General features: G+C 42.9%; 1 protein-coding gene across 10 annotated transcripts in view; it reads left to right on the top strand.

Moving 5' to 3' along the window:
• RBFOX2 (RNA binding fox-1 homolog 2) overlaps window positions 1-13,189 on the top strand; it is a 316,535-nt gene that overhangs the window by 234,067 nt on the left and 69,279 nt on the right. For all 10 annotated transcript variants that reach the window (XM_036760986.1, XM_036760987.1, XM_036760984.1 and 7 more), the window contains one exon: window positions 6,465-6,689. In XM_036760986.1, coding sequence (XP_036616881.1) covers window positions 6,465-6,689 — 225 coding nt within the window. The remainder of the gene's footprint in view (window positions 1-6,464; window positions 6,690-13,189) is intronic.

The following is a 13,189-nucleotide window of genomic DNA, read 5'->3' as shown; positions in this document are numbered from 1 at the left end:
GGTGCTCTAATCACCGTGCCACCTAGCTTCCCCTGAAGCATTTCTCTTTTTCACTCCTGTGTTCTTGCTGACCCCCTCACTGGGTGTAGAGGAACATTTTGATTTCCTTTCTCTGAAGGAAATGGACAAGTGTCTGCCAATGTTCCATTCCTACAGAACAAATAATGCTTGGGCTACCAGTAGATTGTGTCATGTAGCTTACCACCCTTCCCCCAGCTCCCTTTGCTAATTGAGGTGTTTGTTCAGTTCAGTGAGCAAGCTCTGTCAAGACTTCCCCTCTGAGACAGTGAATATTGTGTGCGTGGTGGGGCAGGACCATTCCCAGAAGGATGGAGGCAGAGAACTGAGGCTTTGATGAAACAGATGAGTCTCTGAGGGGCTGACTTAGAGGAGGGAAAACCTGTAGACATTTTAGCCCTGACTGGAGGCCAGTCGACAGTATTTTTTGCTATTCCTCATTATTCACAACCCTCTCCTTTGACTGAGTGAATGTTATATGCGTCTAGAGTTAGGGATGCTACTGACAGTGAGTGCTGGCCATTTGCATAGCCTGGAATTGGAGTTCCTTCCTCTTTCCCACATATCTTGTGGCCAGCAAACCCTAAACTCAGCACTGCATTGGGCTAATGGAAAAAGAGAGGCTCTGTTTTTTTCTACAGCAATTCCAAGCCATCAAACAAGTGCTGAACAGATAATAGGCAGGAGGAAAATAATTTACCCAGGCTGGGGGTAGGTTGGGGGGTGGGGGATATAAAAAAAAACCACCTAATTTTCCCCCTACTTTTTTTAACCCTGAAATTTTCAAAGGTTTAGTCTTAAGGTGTTCATTTGTCACCAGCTGGCCTCTCCTATTTCCTTCAATCTCTTCCAAAGTCATTTTTTAAAGCATGCAAAAGAAAGACATTTAGTTTAAATGCAAAATAATTTGTGACATCACTTCAATCTAATTTCTGGATTTTGAGGTAGCTCAACTGTACTAAACCATTCTTCATTTTCGAGAGGAAGATTACATCTTCAGCCTCCAGTAGTATTTGCCATTTTCACCAGAAAAAGGGGGATTCAGTGCCTTCTCTCCTGGTGAGCTTATGCCTGCTGACTTTTAATCTAGGGCTTGATGGAGATTTTCCTCCTCTCCTGAATAAATGAAGTGAATTGGATCATCTCCAAACCTATAGAGATGGACACCAAGAAAACCTTCTCACCAGCCTGCTCATTAGTTTAGAACAGGCAGCTCCAAGGGCCTCTAGTTAGAGCATGGTATTGGGCCAGAAAGAGATAGCAAGAGGTTTGGGGGCTTTCCCACCCTCCTTTTTACAAATGAATGCCTTCTGTGTCTGTGGTAGGCTGCACTGGGGAATTCACAAGAAGATGTAGGATCTTCCTTTTTTTTAAAGTAATGTTTATAGTTTGTCTCCTTGCATTTGCCCTACTTTTTCGTAAATTGGCAAAAAAAAAAAAAGCTGTAGTTCAATAAATTCCCCTTTTTTGTACAAAACTTTTTACCAAAACTGAAAATTTCCTACAGTCTGACTGTATTTAATTGTGTTATCTCACTAAACATGTACCTTCACCTAAGGAAGTTATTCTTGGGTAACCTGAACCTGAGAAAGGGCTTTAATTGGAGTATTAGTGACCTAATCACCTACAAAGTGATTTCAGGAGCTTAGGTTTGTGACTTGCCTTACGGCTTTGACTACAATCCCACCTGATGAACTTGTTGAGAGGGATGCTCCCAGGAAAGCAAAAAGAAATGCAGAAATGTGTGCTTACCTTGTATAAACAGATTTCCAATCACACATGTGTAAATGTGCTATACAGGAGAGGATTTTTTGAGAAGATTGACCTTGATGATAAATGAATGGAGAGAAATGCTGGTTTACTGAAAACGAGTTAGCTGAACAAAACATTGTGTGCAACATGACCGATTTTTACACAGTGTAAATGCATTAATTGCTTTTTCCCCCTAGGCTTGTTAAGTAACTCCCTTCCAGGCCAGGAGGGGTTAAAGTGTATGGTATCTGATGGGAGGAGAAGGGGGCATGGTTGCCATGGTCATCTCCTCCCAGCCAGGACCAGGATTGTGTGTTCAGAAGCAATAACTTTTGCCCCATTTTAATTGAAACTGAGGCTGGTTGGGAGTGAGTTGTAGATGGGGTTGAGGGGAGGGGGTAGAAGGCCATTTGTTTTATGTTGCCTACGAGAAGCTGAATGGTTGGGTTTTAGTGATTATTTCTTTTGATCACTTAGTTAAATGTTTTCAAGCCTCTTAATAAGAAAATTTCACAGAGGTTGTGTTCCTTTCATCTTTGTATTTGGGCATTTTTGAGAATAAGATTGGAATTAAATTTTAAAATGTTGTCTGAAAAACTAATACTGGAATATCAGGAGTACAGGTGGAACAAGTCCAGCTTGATAGAGGTGTTTTGTTTTCAGGTTACATAAGAGATTTAAAGCAAGATTTGGGAATAGACTCTTGATTTTCTGTTGGTTGTAGAATAGATTGCCAAATAGATGCCAGATGTGACTTTTATTCGCTTTATAAAATTTCATGGATGTCGATAAATTTCTTCTTTATATAAAACAATCAAAACAGTTCCCTTTCCCATATACAGTGAAGCTTGATTACCATTTTTTGCTGTTGTTACAAAGCTTTTAGGCAAAAGTAAAGATGCTACAAAGCAGCTAAAGTGATAAAGGACTAGTGAGGACTAGTGTTGGAGCAAACATGAAAAACCAGGTCCTTGGTTCCTTTGGGGGCTGTGGCCATTTGGTCAAACGAAGGATGAGCAAAAGGGAAGCTACTTTCGTGCCTGGATAAATTGTCGGCCCTGGGGAGCCAGAACAGCAAGGTCCTTATAGATCAGTCTTGAGAACTGCCCAAGGTCACCCAGGTCATGAGTCAGGGTGACTCCTGGGGCAGTAATCCTTAGGAATTGGGGGAAGGAAAGAATCCTGCACATGTCACTTATCTAATATTACCTATAAGTGACCATAACATGTCTGTACATTCACGTGAAGCAGATTGGCTCTGCTAAAGTACCCTGGCATCTCTTGCTGTGTACGTACCTACATGGGCCACCTGCCCTTCCAGTTTACACAAGTCACACAGACTTGTGTCACTTGAGCTACAGGTTCATAAGACCATAAATCTGCAACTGGAAGGGACCTTAGAGATCATCTAGTCCTTCATTTTACATATGAGGAAACTGAGGACCAGGAGATTCAAAGTCAGGATCTGCGTCTCCCAACCCCTCATTTTGCCAGTATCAGATTCACCTGGTACTGGTTGGTCATGCAATATCTCAGTTATACATACAGGGGCCACAGGCACCTTGATAAAAGAGGGGAAAGTCTGGGTCCTTTCCCCAGTGTCCTTGATGGTTTTGCCCATCACAGTTGTGTACCAGAGTTATAACTGTGGTAAATCTCAAATCTCATGGTTTTGGACCGTGCTGGAGAATAAGAAGGATGTGATGGGGCTAGGGGACTTTGAAGGAAGAGAAATTTAAATGATGGTAAATATTTGCTGGAAACCATAGAGAGTCAGTCACTGCTGGCTGACCTCACTACCAAAACTTTACCCTTCTACAAAGTGAAGATAATATTTATCTCCTCCACAGGGTGGGATAATGAGAATTAATTTTCTTGTAAAATGCTTTGAAGATTAAAGTCACTCCATAATATGATGTTAGCAATGGCAAAATATGAGGATTGTAATGGGGCAATTGTAGGTCATTAAGAGCTGCATTTTTATTCACTTGGAATCACCTCTACTCTCATCTCTACTTTATTGCTTTAGTGGCATGGGGAGGAGAAAGAGTAGTCTAAAATCCAGCATTAGCACATAGGTACAGTGTTCTTTGCGCCTTACCCTGGCATCTTTATAATCATTTTCCACTGAATTTTTCTGAGGAGCAAGTTGCATTACTCCCAGAGTGGCTGTAATGCAGTTAGGCTAGAAGAAGCCTCTTTTTCAAAAAATTGAGGGAGCTCATTCCCCTCCTTTGAAGCCTTTTGTTTGGGGGAGTATCAGTTTAATGAGCACCAAGTTAATGTTGAAAGCCAAGGGTGCTGTTTGGAGAGTCCTGCTCCAAATCCATTGTCCTGGTGCTCTCGGTGGGATGCCATGGGTTGAGAGAGGAAGATAATTAGGGCTGAGAGAGAGAGGAGGATAATTAGTGCCTTGTCTGAAAGAAATTATGCTCATGATTGGGAGGAAACCAAGGGATATGTACCCAGGGTCTCTGTACATTACTTCCCTTAACTCCTCAGTTTATAAACAGAGCAAGAAGTGTTTGACTGCTAACATTTTAAAAGTCTTTGACCTTCTCTGCCTCCTATTAACAGAAAGAAGATGTCCTAAAACTATGCAGGAGTCACAAGACTTGAACCTTAAGCAAAACACAGCCTTGCCTTTTTTGGAGTGAAATAAGAGTAGTTTGATGAGGAGAAGCACAACTGTGAAAGGGGGAGTTTTGGTAAGCAGGTTCTACCAGACCCAAAACCCCACCTGAAGACAGTCAGCTGAGTGAGCGGGAGCAAGAGGGTCGAGTGGGGGTGATGGGAGAAAAAGTATTTGGAAATTCTTTATCATTCCCAGATCTGGGAAGCTGGCCATTTTACGTACACCAAAAGGAAATGTCCAGAGCTTGTGCATTGAGGAATGAGCTGCATAGAGCTTGGCTTTGGGAATTCGGAAAAGCTTCTCTTTTCGAGTTTTAGGAGTCTAGAACTGCCAGGGATTTTGGAGATCATCAACTTCTCATTTTTGTAGTTAAAGAGGTAATGGCTCAAGGAGAAAGTGACCTACTCCCCTCTGGCTATGAATGAGGTACTGTATGCCTGTGAGATGGAGAGTAGTACCCTCAAGTGTTTTCTGTCAAGAGAAACCCTCTCTCAAAATTCCTGACCTACAAATAAATTTAAAAAGAAACTTCAACTAAGTCGCTATCTTGAAATTTTAAAATCTATATTTTTTTCTCTTCCTTGAACCCTGTTCCTAAAAGGCTTAAGGTCCTCTTTGACAGTTTTTTGTTGAGTTTTATTTCTCTTTTGGCCCCCAAATTCTTGTCTTAATTTAATATTTCATATTATTTCAATGCTAGATTTGAATTAAGAGCCAGAAGTCTTGGGTTCAAATCACATGTCCTACCTGTATGACCTTGAGTAAGTCACTTAATCTTTTCGGGTCTGTGTTTCCGCATCTGTAAAATGAATGAATTGGACTTGATAACCTCTGAAGGACCTGAAGGAAACATTAGATGCCAGAGAATTGAATTGGGGATGGGAGTGGGATGAGCAAGAAGGAGCATGCAGACAAAGAGAGGGAGAAAACCAACCTTTCCTGCTTGTATTTCATCCAGAGGTAAAGTACCCATTGATTAAGGCATGGCTGACTGTCCTTGCCCTGATGCTGTTGTTATGGTAACTGGACTTGTTCTTGAGAAGCTCACCGGACAGACAGGTAGCTATCTCATTTCTGTGGCTGCCCTCCATAGCCACACCTTCTCTTCCTGGGGATTCTTCTTACTTTGCGGACGTTCACCATAGAGAGAAAAGAGCCTGCTTGAATGCGTCCTCCCACTGAATTGTGATGGACTCTTTTGCCCTTTTTAACCTGGCTTCTGCTGGCATCCATAGGTAGAAGTGGCAGAATGAGACTGTTAGGTTCTTAAGAGCTTTTCCCATTCAGTATCTATGAACTGAGAGGACAGAAATGCTGCCATTAACTGATGATCCTGTGTCCCCCTGATTGAAGAGGGGAGCCATGAACTCCAGGAAGAAGCCCAACTCAGAATGGCTCCAAGCCTCACCACTCACCACTGCTCTACTCTGGGTCTTCTCTTCCAGACTTCTACACAGTGCCTCCTTCCCTGCTTCTTGTTGTGGGCTTAGATTGTAAGCTCCTTGGGAGAAGTGGCTGTCATTCTTCTCCCCCCCCCACCCCCCATATTCGCATCCCCAGAGCTTGGCACAGTATCTGGCACATAGTAGGTGCTTTATAAATATTTTTTGACTGAAATTAGTTTCCTTTTGACTTTGTTTAAAAAAGGCCAGCAGTGGAAAGTGTACCCAGAAAACAGAGAATTGCTATCTCACTCGTAATTTCAGCTCAGTAATGGGTCTCCCTCTACCTTGCTATTAGTGAAGTTATTGGGATGTATTTGGGGAGAAGGGGTTTCTGTAGAGGGTATAAATATTTGGCCTTCAGGTATTTGTTAACCTTAACCTGGTTCCAACTCTGTCCAGTAAGAAATTGGCAAAAACACATATGAACCCCAGGTGTGTTCTGGTCTGCCACCCCAGAGCAACAGAGTAAGTATTTTGGTTGGTTGAAGTTGTCAGAGAAGGTTGGAGGGCTCTGGGACTCACTCTAGAACTTAACAAACCGGGGCTCTGGCCTTTTCTACCATTTTAAATCACCTTTCCCTTTCTTTTCCTTTCTCCCATTCTGCCTCTTCTAGGGTAACCAGGAGCCAACAGCCACTCCTGACGCCATGGTTCAGCCATTTACCACCATCCCATTTCCACCACCTCCACAGAATGGAATTCCCACCGAGTATGGGGTACCACACACTCAGGACTACGCAGGCCAGACCAGTGAGCATAACCTGACGCTTTACGGAGGTACACAAACGCATGGAGAACAGAATACTAACACCGCCAGCACGCAGAATGGAGCTCTGACGGTATGTGACTTACAAGGCAGAGGATGGCATGGGCAAACGATTCACTTCATCGCTGTCACATATAACCCAAGAAACCTCACACAGTTCTCATTCTTCAGGATGTGCGCATGAAGAGCCAGTTAGATTGGCTTCACAAAGTTGCCCGGGTCATTTGCCTTCTTACTCTGTTTCAGGCTGTTTCTCAGGAAAATACCAAATGTATCCATTTCTTCACAGCCCACTAAGCAGATAAGCCGCTCTCTGCACAGTGAGTCTGACCCTGGCAGACCACTCATTTCTAGAAGGTTTCGAATTTTACAGAGTGCTTTTCTCAAAGCTATTTCTGTGCAAGTTGTGCAAGCTACAGATGAGGAAACTGAGGCACTAAGAGACTTAAATGGCTTGGCACTGAATGGCAGAGCTTAGACTCAAAGCCAGGCCTGGCCTCCCCTAGCTGGCATTCTTACCCCTCTCCCGAGCCACCTGTGGTTGGAGCTTTAGTCTCAGAAAGAAACAGAGCTTAGAGGCATGGGGTCCAGTTTGGGGGCTGGCATTACCTATTTTTCTTATAAAAACCATTGACATTTTCTGCATCTATAATTTAAAAAGTAAATGTAAGTAATCATAACATTGGGTGGATTGAGCATTTCCGAATGTTGATTGACTCAAGTAATGTTAGTAGTAGCAAGTTATGTATCATTATACTTAAAAGTATGTGACGGTTTAGTCTTCTGTAGTATAACTCTAGAGATGAAGACCTCATTATGTAACTACCATAGGCTCAATTCTCATTGAAAATTGTTTTATTACCTTCTCCGTAGCATGGATTGCCCACTAACAGATTATCCCAATGAGAGCTTTTATCCAACTCCTAAGCCACTTGTTAAGATTTAGACTCCTAATAAAGAGCCTAGGGTGGAAGCTTCTGTTGCATGGGGATGAATTTAATCTGCTAATGCTTTCAATTTTCTTTTTACTTGACGTTGGACATAATAGGAATTTTTTACATAAAAGTGCTTACCATTGTGCCCTTCCCCTTTGGCCAATAATATTTCAGCACACAAGGGAGATGATCTTTTCTTGTACTTCTTCAATAATATTGCAGTGAATCTATGACCTCCCTCCAGATCTTCTCAGACTGTGTTTTCCATACATCTCCCTAGAAGACTGATTTAATAACAATTGATTAATTTCCTATATGCTAGGCCCTGCATTAGGTGCTGGAGTGACCAAAACCACCTCCCCTCTACCCCACCCTCACTCCCCGCAAAAACAGTCCCTTCCCTCAAAGAGGTTACAGTCTACCAGCCTAGCAGGTTTGGAATTCTTAATGTTTAAAAAGAAAACTTTAAGCCATTCCTTTCTATAAAGAACATAAGTCTGTTGGTAAACCTTTATAATATCTCTAGAAGTTGAGGCCTAATAGAAACCTCTGGTTCTTCTAAATGAGCTGTATAACTCCACAAATAACCTAACTACAGGAAGATAGCATAGGATCTAACCAGCTTCCCAGCTTTACTTCACATAACTCATGAGTTCATTTAAACTCAACTTCTGGCAATTTAGCTGTTCCTTGAGCCTAACCTGTAGTTTCCCTCCTCTGTGCATTTGCATGGGCTTACTTTCCCCATGCACCCGTGCCTAAAACACAGTCTTTTATTTTCCAGCTTTTAAATTCCTTCTTATCTTTCAAAGTTAGACTTCAAAGTCATGAAGCCCCTCCCTCCATGGCTTCTGCTGAAAGAGATCTCTCACTCCCTAGATTGTCCTAGAGCATTTGTCTAGATTTCTTTTGTACTTCCCTCAAAGTCTACCTTGTATCATGTTTATTTGTGTGTATTAAGTCCTTTTTAAGTGCAAGCTTCTTGAGGGCAGAATTTTTTTTTCATGTTTGTGTCCTGTGTCCAGCATTGGTCTTTATAGTTAATAACAATTTGTTGACTTGATAGATTGAAGACTTATCTGAAGATAGTACATTTTGAGGCTGTTGGATAAATTCACCTAAGCATGACTTCATTCCTAGGGTTATGAACACAAGGTGCATTGTTGCTATACTTCCAAATAACTTTTTTGAGTGGTCATTAACCAGAAGCCAATCTTTGCCTTCCATTTCAACAGAAAAAGATAAGAATCTAAAATAAATTCTGAGGCTCTTGCGTAATCGGTCATCATCCCTCCATGTACTCGCCCCCTGCCTCCTGTTCCCCCCCTCCCCACCTCATTCCTCTATTCTTTCCTATGTTTTTCTTATTCTTATCATTACACATTGTGGCTAAGACATCAACCCATGTATGTGCGTTTCTGATAGCAGTGAATAATGTAAGTTCTGACCCTTAACAAAAACCTCTGCCAAGCTTTCTGATCATCTTCCATATTAGGAGACATTTCCTTGAGCTCTGTCAAGGAGTCCTGCATTATGTCAGCCAATATGCGTTATGTCAGCTCTTAAAAAAAGCCAATTGAATAAGAATAGGAGTCTATGTGTGTGGAGGCTGGGGTTTTGATGGTGATAGGAATAGCTCAGGAGAAAGGGGAGCCCACGTGACCTGACCATAAAGAGAAAGGGAGCCTAGCTGCTCTAATTGGAAGGTTAGATGATATTAGGAAGCCACAGAAACTATAATAGGGAATCATGGAGACACTTGAGGTGAAGATTATTTTTTATTTATCAGTAACAGCATGAATAGAGTGGCAGGCTTGGTCTCAGATCCCACCTCTGATGCCCATCAGCTCTTTGACTTTGGGCAAGTCACTTAACCTTGATGAATCTCAGTTTCTTTATCTGTAAAATTAGGGCTGATAATAATACCTCCAGTACCTACCTTACTTAGAAGGTTGTTGTGAGGATCATATAAGGTCAGTTACAAAAAGTGCTTTTAAATGCTTGAAAATACTTTCTAAATGTTAGCTGTGATGACGATGATGATGACAATGATGATGATGATGATGTCGTCATACTCCCTCTTAGCAGTGTTGTCAGCCTGGGAAGCAAATCAGGGTTAGGAGACCTGTACTTTATTGTTGATCAAAATACTGATCTGAGTAAATCAGTTAAATTTTCAATAGCTTGTGTTACAGCTATAAAATGCAGTTAGATAATTCTTATGATCAATAATATCTAAAATCATCCAATGAATGTTAAACATCCCTATCTCTCTCTCACTCAAAATCAAAGGACAACACAGAGACTTTCATTTCTCCTTAGACAAATAATGTTAAGTAAATATAAAATACTATTCTTTCTATTTTACAAAAACAATTTGTACCTTGTTAGACAACCCTGTAGAAACATAGCTGGCAATAAAGTCTTCAAAAATAATTCCCAAGAGACCATCTCTGTTGACTCCTGATTATAGCCTTGGTCTGTATTGTGAAATCTGGAGGGGTTGTACTCATTTCAGGGAATTGCTGAGGAGATGAAAAGCAGTCTGATTGGCCCAAGCGTTAGCTGGATGGATTTGAGATTTCATATCATGTTTGTTGTTGTTCTGGTAGAATGCTGGCTCCTTGAGGACAGGGACAGGGTCATTTTTTAATGACTGTTCTTCTAGCACTTTGTATATATAGTAGGTACTTAATAATTCAGTTCAATTTAATAGCATTTTAAAGCAACTACTGTGTGCACTGTGCTTGTACTGGGAACATAAGAACAAAAAGAAACAAGCAGAGCCTGTCTTCAAGAAGTTTTTGTCAGGAGATAGAGTATGTGCAACCGGAAGGAAATCCGAGGAGGGTGGAGATCATTAAACACTAGGGACACAAGATCCTGCCTAAGCTGAGTTTTTGAGAGGTAATATAGATTCCAAGAGGCAGCGATGAGGAGGAGCACCTTCCATGGGGAATGGCTAAGCTTATATCAATCCATAAAAGTGAGAAATGAAATGCTAGGTGTTAAAATAACAAGGATTTCCAGGTAGAGAAAAATAAATACTCATGGAATTGGAATTTGTTAACACTGAGGTGTGCACACAGTGACTCTGGAGCAGTTTTTTGTCCCCCTTTTGGCCATCCTTCCCTGTTGTGCAATGTTGCAGGGTAGGAGGTGGATTCCGTCCTGGCCCGGTAGTACGAGGGGCTGCCAGGATGCTCCAGGCTGGTGCAGCTGTGACAGCCCTTTCACCCCTTAGCAATTAAAAATAGCTCAGCCTCACAAAATGGGCAGCATTGTGCTGTAGAGGGTGAGAGGACTGTGGTGGTTCAGAAAGTAGCTTTGCAGATCTTTTGGGACCAGTGGAGTGCCCTGCTCCAAGGTGCTGTCACGTGTGTCCTCTTTACTCCAGCATGATTCTGCACAGGTGCGCATGAGGTATTGTGCACCCTTTTGAAGCAATTCCTGTTGCTGTGCATCTCTCAGGCTGTTTGAGTCAAATTGTACTGAGCCATTCCATCATAGCCTTTGAGCATTCGCCCTTACTTCCTTCAGTGTTCCTTCACCCGCCAAATCAGGCAGCCCACCTCAAGGCAGTTGGGATCATGAGAGTCAAGGTGCCTTGGGAAATCTAAAGGCTCTACTAATGCATTATTTTTTGGTCAGTACAGTCTCTTACGATGCTGCTAAGCCATAGCTGTGTTCTTAATGAAAACCCCTGCATGAGACTTGGTTGTTTTTTTCTCTCACACCTGCCTGAGGTCCTGGTTACTTGATTCACTTTCCATGAGGTGAAGGCCACAATCAGGTGGTCTGTTGCTAAGCAGCTCTGCAGGAGTTTATTTTGGCGCCCAAGGAGGAAGCTCTTCCTTGCAGACAGTGAGCTGGGGAGGCAGCCCTTCCTACCTTGGTGGCTTTGCCCATCCCTGAGCATCAGGTCATCAGGCAGAACAGCCCCAACCACCGGGTAAAAGGCTTCTTCAGGACCTTCTCTCTTCTTAGGAAGCAAAGAAGTTTGGCCACCTGGAAGCTGCCACTGGTGTACTAGAGCAGGTCATATCTATCATCTGTAAAATAATTTGGAGTGAATAGGAGAGATACCATAACAGCCTTCCCCCCCACCACCCCCGCTTAGTTACCAAGAAGTAAGTGGAGGCTCACAGAGGTGGTGTCATCACCCCAGTGTTCATGGAGCTAGGAGATGCAAGGGGCAGAAATCAGACCTTGGTCTTCTTACTCCAAACCCGGTGTTCTCCCAGCTGTTCCTCAGCTGCCTTGAATCATCTCAGATGCTTGTGGTGATGCAGCTTCTGATGGAGCCAGAGCTGAGACGTCAGGAATGCTCATTGATACGCCTCAGGGCGCATGTCTTGCAGGTGCCCAAGTTGCACCTTATTAGCTTTTTGTTTGCTTGGGCCTGCAGTACCCAACTCCATTCTTTTACTCCCCTCTCCTTGGAGGCTGTGAGGTGGTTTTAGTGAATAGAGCCCTAGACCCTGGGCAGTTCACTTAACCTCCCTCAGCCTCAGCTTCCTCATCTGTAAAAGGGGGATAATAATAGCACCTACTTTACTGGGTTGTTGTGAATCTGCAGTGAGAAAACCTAGATAAAGCTGCAGAGTTCTAGACCAATGCTGTCTGTGCTTGATCTTGTTATTCTCTGGAGTGGAAGTGACCTAAGGCCAGACCCTTTGCTGGGAAGACCGAAATGCCTGTACTGTGGGCACTCCCTCTAGATCAGGGGGTCTCAACCTGGAAGCCATGAACTGTTTTTTAAAAAATGTTTTGTATTTCAATATGATTGGTTTCCTGTAATCCTGTGTATTTTAAGTGTTTAAATACATTCTTCTGAGAAGTCTATAAGATTGGCCAGGTTGCCAAAGGGACCCAAGACACAAGAAGTTAAGCCCTGATCTGTGTACTAGTTCTCCCTGCACTCCGATCCAGCTAGATAGTTTTCTCCTCGTAGGTACACTGTGTTACCCCAAAGCCCTGAGGTCCCTGCCGTGGAATCCAATCCTAAACCTTCTCCAGGCCCTCCAAGCTCCTGACCTCACCTCTCTTCCTCCCATTCTCAGCCAGGTACTGGGCCTTCTCCTCGATGGCTGTTTGCCATAAGGTTCCTCAGAACCCCCCTCAGAATTCCCCTTCAGAACCTCTCCAGGACTTGATGCTTTTCCTTTTCTTCTGTGTAGAAGAGGAAGTATCTTTTTTTTTTTTTAACAAAATCTGATCCTTTCACCTCACCTTCTAGTCTTTCTCTTCCTCCTTCCTCCAAAATCTTACTCCATGAACTGCCTTCTTCCTTCCTGAATCATTGGCCCTTTCAGAAACTTCATTCCTTTTGTGTATGAACACATTCAGTCTTCCAACTTTGCAGGAGACGCGGGAGTCTTGAGGAGAGAAGAGCCGGGTTTGAAAAGGTTTTTGGGGAGGATTCGGTCAGGGAAGAATCACAAGATAGCCCTGCTGTAGGGAAGACACAACCGAAGCGGGATCATTTGAGCATGTTGGTGTTATTTTCTTCAGCTCCATTCAGAGCAGAAGTGGAGGAGGCAGAAAGGGAAATGAAGTGCACTCCCTCCACCAAGCCTCAGTTTAAAGAGCCCACCAACTCCCAGCTTCATTGTCCACTGTGGAATTTTGTCTAGGC

This window comes from Trichosurus vulpecula, chromosome 5 (assembly GCF_011100635.1).
Source record: "Trichosurus vulpecula isolate mTriVul1 chromosome 5, mTriVul1.pri, whole genome shotgun sequence".
NCBI lineage: Eukaryota > Metazoa > Chordata > Mammalia > Diprotodontia > Phalangeridae > Trichosurus > Trichosurus vulpecula.
This window is presented reverse-complemented; position numbering and strand designations above follow the sequence as displayed.